The 19,100-nt window shown below is 37.9% G+C and overlaps 1 protein-coding gene across 1 annotated transcript; it reads left to right on the plus strand.

Annotated features, from left to right (window-relative positions):
- The first annotated feature begins 601 nt into the window (after window positions 1-601).
- On the plus strand, window positions 602-18,651 carry znf800b (zinc finger protein 800b). The gene is made up of 6 exons (XM_077235153.1): window positions 602-731; window positions 5,220-5,361; window positions 12,971-13,066; window positions 13,214-13,357; window positions 14,282-15,452; window positions 17,762-18,651. Coding segments are annotated over exons 2-6 (1,530 nt in total). The 5' UTR covers window positions 602-731; window positions 5,220-5,243; the 3' UTR covers window positions 17,763-18,651.
- The last annotated feature ends 449 nt before the right edge of the window (window positions 18,652-19,100 follow it).

The following is a 19,100-nucleotide window of genomic DNA, read 5'->3' on the forward strand; positions in this document are numbered from 1 at the left end:
TAGTATATTCTTATATCGATACTATATAATTATTTGTAGTTTTAGACTAAAAGTGAACAGGCATTTATTCATCTCACTTAAACAAAAACACATTTAGTATGTAAACCTACAACCGCAAACCTACAATAATTAAATATACTAAATTTAAAAAGTATACTTTATGCATTTAATCTCACTTTATTAAGCAATATCTTTGCTGCTGACCTTCAATGGTTCATTAACCATACTAATAAGAAAAATCATTTTATTGTATAACTTATAATTAACTTAAATATAACTTTTATACTAGGCTATTAAAACAATAAAAAAGTAATAATAAAAATATGGAAAGAACGAACTTTTTTTAAATTTATAAACAAACTTTTTGAGTTCATTAGAATTACCTCTAAAACAGTTAAAATGTCACTATTGCCAGAAATATTCTTTCTTAGAAAGGTTCAACTTTTAAACTGATTTAAGTCCGTTTATTTGCAAGGGCATTAATGTGATAGTCTGATCAAATAATGTTGTAGCTAAATGTGTCGATTGGTGATAGCGACTCGAACCCGCGAGCTTCTCGGTCCAGCCCGGATCTTTAAGGACTAGGTCACGGACCCTGATAGATCTCCAGTGTTTGCTCAGCAGGGCACGTGCATGTGCTGGAGACTCACATTCGTGCGCGCGGAGGCGTCAGACATTATCCAAGAGCTCGTAGAGTCGAAGTATCTTCCGGGAATCTGCGGATTATATCGGTAAGAACATCTAAAAGCTTCGTTTAAGCCTCGCGACCTTTTATGAAGCGGGTTACGTGCGTTTTAAACGCGCAAAAGCGTCGCGTTTCCTCCCCGAACGCGGTTGTTTTGCAGAAAATGGCGTCATGGTTTTGTTATTCAGCCTATGGATGGCGAAGAGACGTTCGGTTCGATTCCGCACTTGATTTTAAAAGGTGTAACTAGTTTATTAGATGCGGATGACTGTTGTTAGCAACACTGTTTGTGTTTTGTTGTGATATTTGTCATGAGTGAGTCAGGAGAGCGCGCGCAATGGCGCGAGGCTCTCCAGCGCCGCGCGCAATGACGAGCAAAGCGCAGCGCGTGCCTGTGGTTCGGTTCCGCGCGGCTGCATGTAGATTTGCTGTAAAGTTTATTTTCCGTGTTTGATTACGTGTTTATCCTTTTTCATATGCGTAAATCGTCCTTTGTGGGGTTAAAAACGCGTTGTATGTGGTTCTTCCTTGTGTCTGGCTCGTCAGTGTGAACTTTGGTAGTTTCAGATTGTGGATGAGGTATTGAGGTTTTAAAAATACTGAAAAAATAGGTTGAAGTGGCCGTATGGATAGCGTGACAACATTTAAACTCAAACAAAGATCAAAGTATCCGGCCAAAAACATGCTAAAACGTTTCTACTTAGTCATTTAGAAGCTAGTTTAATGCAATTATAGCGTTGAAAAGCAACTTGTTTAATCACCATTTCTGAATGTCCTCAATATAAAGGGTTCTTGGACAAACCAGTTGTTTATCTGAAACTGGTACATGAAAACAGCATTAAACTCACCAGAAGCTGATTTTATAGGTGTTTGACATTTGAAGGCAGATGTTCATAAAGTGATTGTCAGCTGGTTTCTGACTGTAAATGCAAGATTTACATTTTTTATAGCACTCAAGTACAGTACATATTCTCAAAGATCATACTTGAGTACAGTATTGCAGAACAACTCACTGCACATTTCTGAGTTTTCGGATTGGCAGTCTTCAGGTAATTTTAAGTGAACATGTTAGAGAATAGACAGACATAACATGATGTAACGACCAGTGTTGGGGAAAGTTACTTATAAAAAGAATGCATTACCATATTGTGACCCTCCCTAAAAAGTAACTAAATGGTGTTAGTTTCTCTTTATGGAAAGTAATGCATTACATGAATTTTTAAACAATAAAAAAAGTTCTGTTTTTGGCAAACGTTTCTGTTTTTGGCCCTTTCACACCAAAAGAGAAATGAATAAGCCTCAGGCTGAAGGAAATGCAAATTCACTCCTGTACAGTAGAGGGCGCAACTCAAACAAACCTTCAGCAGTTCTGCAGAAGAATAGGACGCAAGAGAAGAAAGTTCAACAGTTACTTCAGCAAAATAGTGAAACACAAATACGATGTTTATCTAAAGTCATTTTTGCTTATTACTATCGAAGGTCAGCAGCAAAGACAAAATTAAATAAAGTGAGATTAAATACATAAAGTAAATTTGTGTTATTTAACATTTGAATTATTGCAGGTTTGCATTATTCTGAGTTTGTTTCACAGTTTTTGTTTTTTTTACTCCCGATTCTTCTCAACATGAGGACAAGAGAGCTGTCGGTCGATACATGGGAAAACAAAGTAACTCGAGTTACTTATTTAAAAACGTAACTCAGATATTTTGTTATAAATCCACAAGTAATGCATTACTAGTTACTTGAAAAAGTAATCTGATTACATAACTAATGTTAATTGTAATGCGTTACCCATAGTACGGGATTCTTTTGCCTTATTTTTTTATTTATGTAATATTTAGAACAGATACTTCTAAAGACACCAACTTCAGTTTACAATCATTAATTGAGTATTGTGAAAAAGGTTTCATAGTATTCAGATCCATATTTCGTACATGTATGCGCAATACTTCACAGTCTCATCACCTTATTTTATTACATAACTGACAGAATACAATACAAACACCATATCACATTAAAGAGCATTAGAATTAGACAAAGTTTAAAATATTTAATTATGACTAACGTCTATTTTGGGAGGAGTTAAAGTTTTGGGGAAATCTTGCACTTACTTTACGATGCAATCATCAATATTTATATCAATTTGAAGTTGTTTAAATAAAGGAATATTTCCAGCCCATAGACGATTATTTAAAAATAACTGGTTTGATCATCTTAAACGAGTCATATCCTCCATGTTTGAGTGCATTGATTGGATAGCATTATATTGTAGACAATAATGGGTGATGGTTAATCATAATTCAATGGTGGAAATTCCTTTACGCTGCTAATCGGAGCCGGATGTGACGACGCGCGGACTGTGATAAAGGCCTATTATTAAAAAACGTATATCAAAACATTTAATTAAGCATGAACGTTTGATGCAGAAATCAATTGATGAATTAGCTGGCAATGAATTTTGATATTAGAATTTATTTTTTCTCAGTTGTTTCATAAAGTACTAAGTTGATGGTATGATCTTTGTTATTGAATTTTCATTGAAATACAAAATGAAAATTTTTATTTTTAATTCTTAGGAAAAAGTGTGTAGTACACGTTAGTTAATCTATTATAGAATGAACATTAATATGTCTATCCATCTATATGTCTGTCTGAAAAAATGGCTTTTATTTACTTTTAAGTATCAACCTTCAGTAATTGTCAAGACAGAGCATTTGTTGTTGTTTTTCAACCAAACTCCAGCAGAGGGCGACACTTATAGAAACCAAACCTGTATGACGTTTGTTTTTCAGTGGAACACAAAAGCAGATGTTTAGCAGAATGTTCCTGCTGCTCTTTTACACACAGTGAAAGTGGCTCCAAAAAGAGCACCATAAAACATCATAAATGTATTGTGTATGATTTGTTTGTTGTGTTCCAAGCCTTCTCGTGTTGCACAGCTTTTGTTTGAGAAACTGACCTGAATTGATTAATTGAAATTCACCATGAAAATCATGATCAATATTCACTTTCATTATGAGGAAAAGAACAGATTAGACATTCCACTTTAAATTTATCCCCATGTATTTTAAAGAAATTCCAGTTCTAGTGTTCTTTTTCTTATTTTTACATGTTTTGGGACTTTTTGAGAGATTTTGTTTGTTTGTTTCCATTTAGCTAGTTATATTAGACCAGCGGTTTATCAGTATAAGTAGTTTGAAATCATCCAGCCATGAAAAAGCACTTATTCTTTCCATCTTATTACATTACGCTGCCAATTGCTGCCACATTTCAATAACACTGTGTCAGTGAGTGGTGTTTGATGGCTCTCTCTACATGGGCTTCAGTCTGAGGGTTCACTGTTAGTGAGTGTGTTTGTGTAGGATCTTATACAACCGATATTTGTAATTCAAAAGCAAAGGGAAGTGTTGTGAAATAGACAGGGATGAAGATAAAGAGACGGATGCATGTTCAGTGCGTTAAAGCAAAGTTATGATGAACAAACATACTGATAGATGCAATAAAAATCTATACAAAATTGAAAACCCCCACAGATAAGTCACAAATGTGTCAGTCAGATTTAATTATTACATTTAGAAATAATGTAAAATTCAAGCTACTAAAACAAAACATTATGAACATGTATTTTAGTTCCCCTCATTCCACAAGAAGTCCTTTAATTTATTGCCGTTCAGAACAGGAATGAAACAAACATAAATTATAGTTGCAATCATCATAAACAACATGCATTATAAAGGACACTGCATATAGACTAGTAAACCGTATTTACATTTAATAAACATGGATTCAGAATTATACATGCAATTTAATAATTATAGTTACATAAAAGCGACATTTATTGATTTAATACATGCTGTTTATTGATTTAACAACACTGCACAGGTGTTCCCTATAAAATAAACCATGCAAAATACACAAGTATATAATTTTCACAATATAATCTAATCAATCAAATGATAACCTTCTGCTAATATGTTTATACATTTATATATCTGTGTGTGTGTGTGTGTGTGTGTGTGTGTGAGAGAGTGCGTGAGTGTGCGAGTGCGTGAGTGTGCGTGCGTGCGTGCGTGCGTGTGTGTGTGTGTGTGTGTGTGTGTGTGAGAGAGAGTGCGTGAGTGTGCGAGTGCATGAGTGTGCGAGTGTGCATGCAGGTGCGTGCGTGCGTGTGTGTGTGTGTGTGTGTGTGTGTGTGTGAGAGAGTGCGTGAGTGTGAGAGTGTGCGAGTGCGTGAGTGTGCGAGTGCGTGAGTGTGCGAGTGCGTGAGTGTGCGTGAGTGTGCGTGCGTGTGTGTGTGTGTGTGTGTGTGTGTGTGAGAGAGAGTGCGTGAGTGTGCGAGTGTTCATGCGTGTGTGTGTGTGTGAGAGTGTGCGTACAAAAAAGCCATTTTAAACAAAAACGTCTTTGATCATTGTCTTTTATTGTCTTTTCAGCTGGATTTCGAGGTGTTTGTCAGTACATCATGCTGTAACTCCTCTCTTCAGTACATTTAGGAGTTTGAAGTCACTGTTTATTGTTCTCTACATCTCCACAGAGGCACATCTGAAGTGGTTTAGAGATGGAGGAAACTGTGTCCGAAGCCCGTTCGATCCCATCCAATGAGAAGTCTTGTCAGACGGATGACATCACAGGTGAGGCCGTTGTGCCCGGGCCGGACCATGCCAGCAAGACACTAGGTAAACTTTAATTTTTTGGATCTTAAATGAATAATGCATGCAAATGTCATCTATGACTCGCATTTTAACTTGACCAATAGGATTCACTCTGAACTGTCCACATGAATGGACATAATCCGAAACGAGAGTAGATGCATTTTAATAGCGGCCCATCCGCTCTGATCCCTCCCCAATAGAGGATTACAGCAAATTCCTCCAGTGCCTGCTATTGTCCTTCACTCAGTAGGGGCCACTAGAGTCTGTGACCCTTACAGAGATGAGGTCACACCCCATCACACACACACACACACACACACACACTAGGGCTGCACGATATTGGGAAAATATACGATATTGTTGTTGAGTATTGCAATAACGATATTTCTTACGATATAACATTTCCCTAGAGAAGTGCTACTTTTATTAAGATTTTTTTTTTTTTACTTTTTTTAATCATTTATATGTAATGATCAAACTAAATAAACGGGTAGTAGGGCTGGGTATTGTTAGGAATTTCACAATTCGAATTTGATTCTTGAGGCTTCGATTCTATATTGATTTATTAGCTTCGATATCGATTCAATAATAAGTAAATGCACAAGTGATTAAGTACCTGAGTATATTTTTAAATGATATGTGCAGTGTTACCAATGTTTAAGAACAAATTGACCCCAGCATGTTTCCTGTCATGGTTTATTTAGCAGAACAAACTGTACAATATTGTACATGTGTTGAATATAAACCACAGCTGTAACAAACAGGTGCTTTATTAACACACCTCTAAAGTGCATGTAACTGTAAGTAGTAGAAAGTATATTTCTTTCTTCCTATACATTCAAGTTATAAAAGAAATGTAAACAGAAGCACAAAATGTGCATACTCAACAAAAAAAAAGCGCTTCGTGAGGCACACTCGCGCACATTTATATGTAATGATCATACTAAATAAACGGGTAGGCTAATAGATATTCTTCTGATCTTCAGTTTTTTCAGAAGGAGTTACACCTTAAACACGTTGATTAATAGCTGTCTGTGAGACTCTGTTATTGTTACTTGGCATTTCGTTAGCAGTTTTGGTAGATTTGAGCTTACACTTTTTGAAGTCTTCATATAGTTCCCTGAGGTTGCGTTCCAGATGAATGTGGAGATTAGTTTCCCCTCTCTCCTGACAATTTTTCGGTACGGCTCAGTGACACCATCACCAATGTTCACATATCGCATTTTTTGCGCATGCAAATTTGTTATTTCAAATGCAGGCGTGCGGCAAGCGCGCTCAAAATGAAAGCACATTTTTCCAGGCCCGCCAATGCCGCAACGCGATGAGAACATCTCAGCTTGACAGAATGCCGCAAGCTCATCGCAGGTGATGTGACAAAAACCAATCAGCTTTGCCCTTTCCGTAACAACATGGAAAGCTTGGCCGAACAGCTGATCATAGCTATACAGGGCGGGTTTTTATTTCTCATCTCCATAAATATATCTAGTAGTAAATCTAATGCAAGGGCTAGAAATCTATTAATCCTTATACTTCCTTGTCATCATGGAAAGCGCTCAGCGCAGTTCATGGTTGCATACCAATGACAGACGCAAGCGCTTGTTGAAAGGAGAAGCGGCCGAGTTTTTCAGGCGTTTTAGACGCGTTATGTGTATGGCCCCTTACACAGTACCTGCATTTGTGACACGTCTTCTGTATTGAAGCCAAAATATTGCCATATTTCAGACGTACAGGTCTTTTTAGGCTCAGGTTCTCCGCTGTTGTCATTTTCCTCGCTTGACTCTACTCCCGCCATTAGTTTTTATTTTCCACTCTCGTCTCACTAGTTCCCCTTGGGCCCGATCTAGCCAATAGCATAATAGCACCTACTGGGGAGGCGGGTATAAAGATAGAAAGGGCCAATCTGATTGGTCGAATTTGGATAAACAACCTATGCATGCGTGCAACACACAAATGCTTGGCACATAAAATAAATGTAATTTATCGCACCTCTCTGCGATACGGATATCGCATATACTATTATCGCGATGACGATATCTTTTTGATATATTGTGCAGCCGTAACACACACACACACACACACGCACACACACAAGGGGAAATGGTAACATTGATTGGTCTGCTATTTGCGCCTGTTATAGTGGGAGGTCACTAGGCCACGCCCATGTGATGATGTGTGCATGGGGGAGGGGCTTAATGCCTGGTTCAGATTACACAATTTTTTTGTCTGTAATGATAGTCATATTACACGATTTTGACTCCTAAAATCTTGTTGTGTCGTGGACAAGAAACATTTCAGACTACACGTTGCTTCCCGACCAGTCATTGCGTGCCGTCTCACACACACATACACACATTCACTCGCACACACGCACACACACACTCAAACTCACTCGCTCACACTCTCTCACACACACAAACACACACTCACTCTCGCTCACTCACTCGCACTCTCTCACACACACAAACACACTCACACACACTCACTCTCACACTCTCTTACACACACACAACACACGCACACTCACTCTCGCTCACTCACTCGCACTCTCTCACACACACACAAACACACTCACACACACGCACACTCACTCTCGCTCACTCACTCGCACACACTCACACACACTCACTCTCACACTCTCTTACACACACACAACTCACACACACTCACTCTCGCTCACTCACTCGCACTCTCTCACACACACAAACACACTCACACACACTCACTCACTCTCACACTCTCTTACACACACACAAACACACACGCACACTCACTCTCGCTCACTCACTGGCGCTCTCTCACACACACAAACACACTCACACACACTCACTCTCACACTCTCTTGCACACTCACTCTCACACTCTCTTACACACACACAACACACGCACACTCACTCTCACACTCTCTCACACACACAACACACACACACGCACACTCTCGCTCACTCACACACCCACTCGCACACATAGCCTACATACACAAACGCACTCACTCACACACACAAACGCACACTCTCACTTACACACACGCACACTCGTTCTCACTCACTCGCACACATAGCCTACATACACGCACACACACACTCGCACACACACACTCACTCTTGACGGAACTTGTCGTGGAGGACTGAAAAAAAATTAAACATGCTAGTCTTTTTATGGTGATGTCGTGAAGCATCGCAAGGCAAGTTTATTTTATTTTTTTCATTTGCATTTCGCAGACGCGGCGTCAGTTGTCGTCCACTATGACACACTAAACGAGATGAAACAATCGAATCTTGCGTCCCGAAGCCCGTTATCGTTTACGAATCCACACGACACCCAAGTGTAATCTGAACCAGGCATCAGTTGTATGTGCAAGCGATAGGATATAGCAGTTTCCTTCCTGTTTACATTCTTTCTCTACTAAAAGTACAACTGTTTTCTTTAAAACCAAAGAAAAATAACTAGTTTTCCTACATCATTGCTGTTTTTCCACTTTGTATTTTCTATTTAGTTAATTTCCCTTGAATGATCTCAGCAGTGTTATTTTAATATTATTTATATACTGCTGTATTAAAGTGCTGATTAATATTTTGAATTGGCTTTTATTTTTATATTTTCAGTTTTAGTAACTTTTGTTACAAATTTAATTTTTGCTTTTGTAAATTTATTTGTAATTTACTTTTTTTAATTTGATAAAACCGAAAATAATTTAAAAAATGTATTATAATTTTTATTAACATTGTAAATTAGCTTTTATATTTTCCATTTCATTATAATTTAAGCTTTAGTAATGTTTGTTTTTGTCATTTATATTAGTTTTGTTTACTTTTTAATATTTTGAATTAGCATTAATTTTTATATTTTTAATTTCATAGTTTTAGTAATTTTAGTTCTTCAACTTTAACATAGTTATGTGTTTATTTAGATGTATTAGTTGCCCAACAAAACTAATATCATCTAATATTAATATATTCTTTTATTTCAGCTTAATTTCAGTTACCGAAAAAACGATTTTTAAGTTTTACTTATAGTCATGTACTACTTTCAGGCAACTAGTGAGTCAATCAAGTGTTATTTACCAGCCAAAACCAATTTTTCTTTCACCTAGCACTTGACAAGTGCTAAATTTGGACCCTTGGCTCTAATGTACAGACTGAACGGTCTGATGGAAACTGGCCATCAAACCAAAAGCATCAGTCAGTGGTGTTGAAGTGCAGATTGTAGACGGCCACCTCCTCATTTAGCGGTCCTTATATTGACAGATTTCCGGCCATTCTTCCAGGAAAATCCCTCACACAGACATAAAACACCTGCAATATAAGGTGAGTCTCTGAGGACCTCTCTAAACACACCGCTGGGTTCCTGCCATAAATCCCCCAACATCCCCATCATCAATCTCTGACTGATTTAGTCGCTTTATCCAGCTGTGTTCATGCCCCTTATTTTACACACGATTGATTTTCCACCTCCTCATATAGTGAAGAGTTATTGTCTCCCACTGTGTATCTGTTCCCGTATAGCTCTCTTGATGAAAAATGCTCTTTAAAAGTCATTTAGATAACAGCTACATTTCTAGATTTGAAAGAAAATGGGGTTTTGTTTGTTAAACTCGGCACCCCGATATTACAACCTTAAGTTTGAGCAATAATAACACTAGTGTTATTTACAAACTAAAAGTGTTTTCTGTAAACTAGCGCTTCATTAATCACAACCTTGAAATATTGGCAAACATTAGAGATATTATCCGATTTATCCAGTGGAAAAATGCGTGTTAAATCAAGGCTTTTGTTTCAGAGCCAGACGCTCTCGCAAATACTCATCTAGACAGTCGCAGGCAGCGGCCATCAATAATGCAAAGTTTAATAAAGTCTAATTTAGAAAAGCACAAGCTGAACCTCTGAATGGATATGATTCATATCAGTGAGATCTGTCATCCAAAACATTCTGGCATGAGCACAGCAAACTAGACTTCAGATCATCATTTCTGAATAATGAGAATTATTTCAAGAGATTCAGCCTGACAGACTGTCATAAGTGTTAATAAGAGAGACAGGCAGTATTATAACTGAGAACCTTGATTCATTGGATGTTTCCTGCGATGCAAAAGAAGAACGTCTTTCATTTACATCACACTTTCCTTTCTTTTCCCAGTTTACACCTGGTATTAAGATGTGCTTTTGGTCAGCATGATCACATCACAAGTGGACGACACTGAATACAGGAGTAAACGGGCAGTGTTTGGAAAGTTCACTTTCTACATGAACTAGTTCAAAGTTCAGTTCACAAATGTTAAAATGAACTAGTTCAGTTCATACTTTAAAATTTTGAACTAGTTCTTAGTTCTTTTTTTCATATGTTGCTGCGAGCTATTTTTTTTCTAAATTATTGCCACAGCCCATATAGAACCACAGACAGCAATTATTTTATCGGCGGGCAAAGTTTGCACAGAAATGTAAGATTTTTCCCATCCTCACGACCTTGTCATAAACTGGTTTAAATGATCATACGATCCTCCTTGCTGCTTCTTGTGTTGATGACGCATGCGGCGGTGCGACACTGGTGCTGGTGTTGCCAGATTGGGTGTTTTTCCGCTACATATTAAGGCCTGTTTACGGTGTGTTTTATGCAGGTTTTCGCTCTATAGAAATCTGGCACTCTATTGAACGAAGTTAAACTGAGAGAGCTGCCGTTCACATACACCAGAATGAACGAGTTCACAGTAACGTTCATCAGGCAGTAATACAGGATCATTCAGTTCACGTTCGCCCAAAATATGAACGAGTTCATCGTTCAATGAACGCGTTCAGGCACAACACTGTAAACGGGGTCTAAAACTTCTTGAGCTTGTCCACTTTTGACCACTTCTGTAGGTAGTCGAAAACACATTGCTTTTGTAGTGAACGCTCATGAATGTGTTCGAACAGCAACAAAAGACCATCTACTGAACAAATGCATAAACATTGTGGGAAAAAATGGTGCGTCTATTGGATGGAAAGATCTGGAAAAGCCCTTACATTTACCCACGAAGAAATCAAGACAGAAGTGGACAAAAGAGACGGATTAAAACACCAGGAACGTCTACTTTTGATCTAAAACGCATCTTAATACGAGATGTATACAGGGCCTCAGTCAGTGTCCTGCAAGTGGACTACATTAGTGGAGTAATGTAGGGAATAGAGAGACTAAGTCCCTCCCCTTCCGGTGGACCGTGGGACCTTATTTCGGAAAAATATTGTATGGTAGTCAATGGCGAGAGACAACAAATATTTGGATCCCGTTTGAATTGTGCCCTGAATTACACATAATGATGTTTGTCAATTTAAAAGATACATTTTAAAGTCAAGAAAGTCGCAGTTTGATGTAAAACTGTTGAGGTATAAGACTGTGAAAATACGTAATTACAAAGACTACAAGCCCAAAGACGCGCATGTGACGTCATACCTTTTCTCTCAATGAATGAAGCTAACTTTACTGAAGCTAACGTCTGTCTTGTTTTCTATAGTCTAACGTTATAATCGTAACGTTACGCTGTCATGCCTGTGTGTTTTGTACCAGACTGCACACACACGAGCTTGGTGACGTACATAGTGCGAGACGAGAGATATAGTTCATTCAACGATTTTCACATAAAACTAAATGTTACTCTTCTGTTTTATGACAAACTGTGACTTTCTTGACTTTCATGATTATCTTTTAAATTGACAAACATCATATGTGTAATTCAGGGCACAGATCAGACGGAATAAAAAGATAAGTTGTCTCTCGCCATTGACTACCATACATATTTTTTCCGAAATAAGGTCCCATGAGCCGGAAGAGGAGGCGAGGGACTTTCATCACGTACTCATCATGCCCCTCATCAATCGGAAGGTATTTTTATGTTTATTCTGCAGTTTCATCGTCTGCCGCTTTAAATGCTCAAGCTCTTTAAAATAAATAGTCTTGGAAGTGATTCCAACGATATAGTTTCTCTGCTCCATTATCATTATAGTTGTGATTTGGACTCTGCTATCCTTTTTTTAATTTATTTTATTATTATTTTAAAACGTAGTGTGGATGGGGCCTTAGAGTCTGTGCATCTCTGATATTTGGAGAGACTGCATTCCAAAGCCTAGGAGCGTAGGATGAGAAAGCCCTGTCCCCTACAGTACACAACCGAGTCTGTGGGACTGCCAATAGACCAGCTTGTGAGGAGCGTAAGTGACGCTTTGGTGTATACAAAGTTAAAAGTGCAGACAGATACTGAGGGGCCAGACCATGCAGTGCTTTATATCTGAGCATGAGGATTTTAAAATCAACTCGGAAGCTGATCGGGAGCCAGAGCAAAGACTTTAAAATCGGCGTAATATGCTCATTCTCCTGACTCCAGTCAGGATCCTTGCAGCTGAATTTTGCACATATTGCAGTTTAAGCATGTTTTTAGGAACCCCAGCAAGAAGTGCATTGCAATAGTCAATGCGGGAAAAAACAAAGGTATTAATAAGCCTTTCAGTCACAGAGAGGGATAACATAGAGCGGAGTCTAGAAATGTTTCTGAGATGAAAAAAGGAGTTCTTAACAGACAGACTAGAATCAAATGTGACTCCTTATACTGTTCTAAGTGCAATAATGATTTGATGTAACTGTGATTTACTGTGTTTTTCTGTTGCAGTTTATTCCACAGAACCTGGAGATCCTGCTCTGCTACAAACACAGCTGCTCACATCCAAATCTGGCATCCATCAGATCATTGAATGTTTCCGCACAGGTGCTTTGTGTTACCTCACCTCTATTTCATCTCTTTATAATCGTAGAAGAACAATCCATTATAATGAAATGGAAAGTATGTGGAGCATTCTTGACCAACACAGAGTCTCAATGACTCCTATCACTGCCCTCTTGTGTTTATTTGCAGGCACTGCACAGCTCAAACACATTCTCCTAAAAGAGGTGGACACAATCTTTGAGTGCAAACTCTGCCGCAGTCTCTTCCGTGGCCTTCCCAATCTGATCAAGCACAAGGAAATCTATTGTTTCACTCGAATGCCTGAACCTGATGGTTAGTATAACATCGCCTTTCTGCTGCTCATTCAAGTCCAAAAGACCAGCGTTGAGTTTGCCGTGATATTTTTTCATTGGCTTATGGAAATAAAACGTAATTGTGTTTTGGTGACATCGATTCTGTCCGTTCTGTTTATTTTTCAGCGTCTAATTGTGCAACTTTGTAGCATTTTATTTAGTGTTTGTGCTAGTGCACTTTTAAGAAAAACTTCTATATTTAAATTTTGTTGTTTTAACTATGCATATACTAACACATTTTACACTGCCATTAATCAGGGTGTGTCAAGATGCATTACTGATCCTGTTATGGTTATGATAAGGGTCATCAAACTGAAAAAAATGAATTACACAATCTAAATTGATCACTACCCTCGTGATTAAAGTAAAAGTGAAAATGAATGAAAAGGCATTACATTTAGTTCCTGTTTTTTAATTATTTTGATATAATTTGTATAACTTAAGTAGGCATTTTAAAATGACACTAATCTCATAACATTATGCAGTTATTCCACCTTTGATCAGAATATAGCCTCAGTTAACATCAGCTTGTTGCGTTTGTTGATGTTGTTAACATTTAATTGGTTACATGCCTGTTGTGTTCTGATCAATTGAATCAAATGAATAAATATAAGAATTTGACATAAAAGACAACACTAATACGTTTAATAATGTAATTATTAAAATTGCCCTTACAACAGTAAAAATGCCCCTGAAAATCAATTACAATTTAATAGAAAAGTTAATTTCTTACCCTGGTTGTGATGTTATAACTGAATTTGATATCTGAACTCATTTTTGCAGGTTAGTTTCAAATGGTCTGAGGTATCTAGTGTTATAGTATTTCTAAATAGTGCTGTTTAATATCAATGTTTTCCATGATACGATCCCGTTAACTAACATCTAGTTCCGGTTTGTCTTCTAGACCCCTGTGGAGATGACAAAAAAAGCATGAAAGAACTTATCGAAGCCATCTATTCCTGCTCAGATAAAGAGGAATACGTTCTGAAATTTGAGCCCATCGCCAGCAACCACAATGCTGTGTACCAGTACCTGTCGAAAGAAGATGACCCGCCACCTTCATCCCAGAGTCCCAACCACACGAGCTCAGAGAGCGGGAGACACGACCCCTCCGACAGCCAGGGGTTGCACACAGAGGACGTCCGCTTGGATGAAGCGGAGAACAATTGCATTGATGACGAAGATGAAAGAGAGAACATGGACAAAGGAGAGGAAAATATGGAGCCAGTGGAAGAAGACTCAGACTCCTGCAGATGCCTCCTCTGCAACAGGACATACAGGGTTCGAGGTCACCTTAAGAGACACCTGCAAACTGTTCACAAGATTATATCCACCGGGTCCTCAACCAACTCTACTGATCCCACGTTCGAATCCAAGAAAATGGTCAACGGGAAAGCTCCAGACAGTCCTGGCTCCTCCTGTAACTCCCAGAGCCAGAAGAGCCCTAAAGAGGACAAGGTGCCGTCCAAAGCCCAATTCTCCGCAGGCTTTGACTTCAAGTCACGCTTTTGTAAGCTCTGCAAACGTTCATTCAGCTCCGTGCAAAACCTGGAGAAACACATCGAGCTGCACACGGACAACGGCACGGACTTCTTCGTCAAGTTTTACAGCTGTCCGCTCTGCCGTTACAAGACACGCCGCAAAAGAGACGTGCTTCGCCATCTCTCGGACTTTCACAAGAAGAAGTCCTCCTACATTTGCAGGATCTCGTCGTCGCTGGAGAGCTACGCCGTCAAGAAGCCGGCGGAGGTCGTGTTGAACAAAGAAGACGCCAAAAATCAGGTTCAAGAAGAAGTGGAAGTCCACCACAACCACACTTCACCTTATTCGACACGCAGGACCCTGAAGACACCTGGAGTAATGCGCAAGACCTTGAAGACTGGGAAAGGAACCAATAGCAAAAAAGTGAAGGCCAGTAGCCCGAAAGGGAGTGTGAATAAGAAATCTCTGCATGTGTGCAACATCTGTGGACAGAGCTTTAAAAAGTCAAGGTACCTAGGCTTGCACAAGAAAAGCCATCTGAAAACTGCAGCGAGGAGCGCAGGGATCAGAACAAGATCCAAGGTCGTGCTTTGGTGAGTGTATCTCCTAATGAGTCAACATGTCAAAACAAACAGCAGGTTATTTTTCACAATACATTAAGTTATTGAAAGTGCAATGCGTTCTGCAATTACATTCTTGACCAAAAAATAAATAAAAAGCATGCAATTCTACCTTTGAATTTGGCTAAAACATCTCAGAAGGCTGACCACTTCATCACAATGCATTCTGCAATGGAATACTTGATTAGAAATTCATGCAAATCTACCTTTGAATTTGGCCAAAACATCTCAGAAGGCAGATCACCTTATAGCAATGCATTCTACAACTGCATTCTTGATTTAAAACAAAAATGCATGTTTTTCTTTTTTCAAATTTGGCCAAAACATCTCAAAAGGCAGATCACTTCATTTCATTGCATTTTGCAATTGCATACTTGACAAAAATGCATGCAATTCTACCCTTGAATTTGGCCAAAACATCTCAAAAGGCAGAGCACCTCATCACACAATGTATTCTGTAATTGCATTCTTGACAAAAAAACAAAAAAAAAAATGCATGCAAATACCTGCCTTTGAATTTGGCCAAAATATTTCAGAAGGTATTAGTATTATACTGCCTATATTTAGGCCCAATCCTGATGCTAAATCAGGAGCTGTCACACACTAGTGTGTGTGCGGTTGTGTCCTGTGTTAGCATGTGTTCGCTCTGCCTCTGAACTTCGACGGTGTGTGGAGAGAGGAATTGTGCTTTGATTGGCGGATTGTTACTGCAGTCTTGCTGCTAATGAATAAGAGAAATCCCAGGGTGGACTTCCAGCTCGGGAGAGTGAAGCGTGATGCCGTCGCAAGTGCCCGGAAATCAGGCCGGCCCGCTCTCACCTCCAGCTTTAAGGAGCGGTGAGGGGGGCTTCTTTAAGAAGCAATTAAGATAACTCACCCGTGTCCTTGGAAACGAGCCTCGTATTAATCACACCGCTCTGTCACAGGACCTGAGAGACAAGAGAAGCTCTCTGATCATCAAATAAGGGTGACGGAGTTGCCTTGGGTGTCCATGACCATTCTTGACTTGCTTTTTCCCCCGGTAATGCTCCATTTTCTCCTCGTGCTGGAAGTCCATATGTCACTCTGACAGTTAGCTTTCACTTGTTCCTCTGGGTCTCAGTCCGGGTGTTTGTCTCTGGGTTCCAGTAAGTTACATCGAACAGGAAAACACATGAAGGCTGGATTACCCCAGTCCACATGTGGCAGACAATTACCTACACAATAAACTAGTTACTTAAGCAATAAAGTACTGCAGTCTGTGCGAATTATGTCCGATAAACATTTAGCCTCAGTGCATTATTATATTATATTATATTATATTATATTATATTATATTATATTATATTATATTATATTATATTATATTATATTATATTATATTATATTATATTCAGTGTTTGGTAAGTTACTATAAAAAGTAATTAATTACTAATAACATCTTCAAAAAGTTACTGTACCATTTACTTGCTCTAAAAAGTATTTCTTTAATTATTACTTTCTAAATCCCATATCAACCTCGACCAGTTGAACAATACAAGTATAGAGAAGAAACTGCTCCTATAATTCTGTCTATTAAATGTGTTTTATATAGAATTGTTCTAATCTATACAGTATTTAATGCAAGTACATCAGAAGAAACTAGAATTAAATTACTGAAAAATTAAGAGTAATCCCTTACTTTACTTTTCAAGAGAAAATCAATAACAGTAATTAACTATTTAGTATTGCATTACACCCAAAACTATATTATATTATATTATATTATATTATAATGTATTATATTATTTAATTGATCAGTACTGTTCAGTTCATTTTGTTTGTCCCTCTCTTATATTTCGATTAACTTTAAGTGAGCATTAGAAAAGAGGAAAGGAACAATAATTAAATAAAACTAAGTATAATCTTTTGAAAATCTCTAAATTAATATGATTTTTTTTTCATTCTGCACATTATAGTGTCGTGATGCCTAAATTCACTTGTAGAATTTATAAACTTTTATTTTTTGTTTTTTATCTATTCAGACAAAATAGTATAGGACTTCGTATTACTAGTATATATAATAATAATAATGATAATATATTACTAAATAATAATACAAATATTTTAAAGTGTTTAACTTTGTTTAACTGACCATGATGTAACTTACAAGGAACTCCAAGACACTTTTCATTTCATGATCTTACTATAGAACTGCCCATAGAAATATGGTTTTACCATTGGACATTTCTGAGACATCATGATAACTTGTATATAATACTGTTTTGGTTTCTCTTTCTAACTTTCCTGTCTCTCTTCAATAGATATTTTCTGACAGCGCACTGGACTTCTGGAGCGACGGTGGAAAGACATACTGGACAGTGAAAGAGACAAAGAAAAGCCCAGTGCTCTACAAAAAAGACTTAGTAGGGTACAAGAAACCCTCGGAAATGTGTGTTTGGGCTTTTCTGTCGTCCCAAACACATACTGGAGAATGTATGTGAATAACGGTATAGTATTTTCAGCTGTGCTCTGGTATCTGTTTATGAGGGGTTCTGACTACTCTCGATTGTAAGAGGAAATATATATACGTCTATTCCCCCGCTGACATCGATAAGATTTGACATTTCCGTCCGAAAACGGCCAGGCGATTGTTCCAGGGTCCAGTTGTAGTGAATTGGCCTCAGGCTGAGCTTCAAGACACACATGCTCTTGTTGAACTCGGCCGCTGAACGCTGGCTATTGACTCCCATCAGGCTCATTGGTATTCAGTGATAAGATCTGGATGTGTTTCTTCTCCCATCACTGGACACTGAAGACCACTGGAACGGCATGAACTCAGACCCCGCTTCAGTTATATTAAGGGAAAGGGATGTTTTGCTCTGGGGAAGATGAGCCGTTGTGTTTGTGTGAACTGCAGGTGAAGCACTTTCTATGAGATGTGTTTAGCTGTGTCCTCCTGCAGTTCTCTCATTAATTCGTCTGCTATCAGTTTTAGATTCTTCTTATGTTATTTTACGCTCTTCATTTGTCTATTCACATTTTACCAAAAACAAATATGAACAGGTCTTCAGATGCATTCACCGTGCAAATCTGTAGATTATGTTTAACCTTCTGGAGGCTTGACGGATAGAAGTTGGTAGAAGTGTTATTTCTCTTTTTTATTTCTCAGTTTTCTTTGTATTGACCAACATTAAACAGAGAAATTAGCATATGCATTGTTTTTCCTTTTCTTTATTTGTCTCAAATAATAAAAAAATAGTTTTAAGTGAAGTTTATAGGCACTGCGTTCTCATGTAACAGGATTCTTTTTAAATAAAATTAGCCTATCTAACACTTGACTCTCATTATATATATATATATATATATATATATATATATATATATATATATATATAGAATGTATATATGTATTATTGATTATAGAAAGGTTAAAAGATTATTTTAAATCCTAAAGAGTGCAGTAGTTAGGGAATCATGAGTGAGCAAGTGTTTCTGATACCACTAGAGGGCAATAGTGCACTATTTATAAACCAGCTGTTGAAGGATAATACAACCAAAGCTGACATTCCCCAACATTTTTTTATGTTTTATTTTTTCTCTTCCTGTTTTAAAATGCAAGTTCAATTTATTCAGATGTGGCTTTGGTTAATTGTAGCTGTG

Source organism: Siphateles boraxobius, unplaced genomic scaffold, assembly GCF_051911475.1.
Source record: "Siphateles boraxobius isolate OS27281-9 unplaced genomic scaffold, OSU_SipBor_1 19, whole genome shotgun sequence".
NCBI classification, from domain to species: Eukaryota; Metazoa; Chordata; class Actinopteri; order Cypriniformes; family Leuciscidae; genus Siphateles; species Siphateles boraxobius.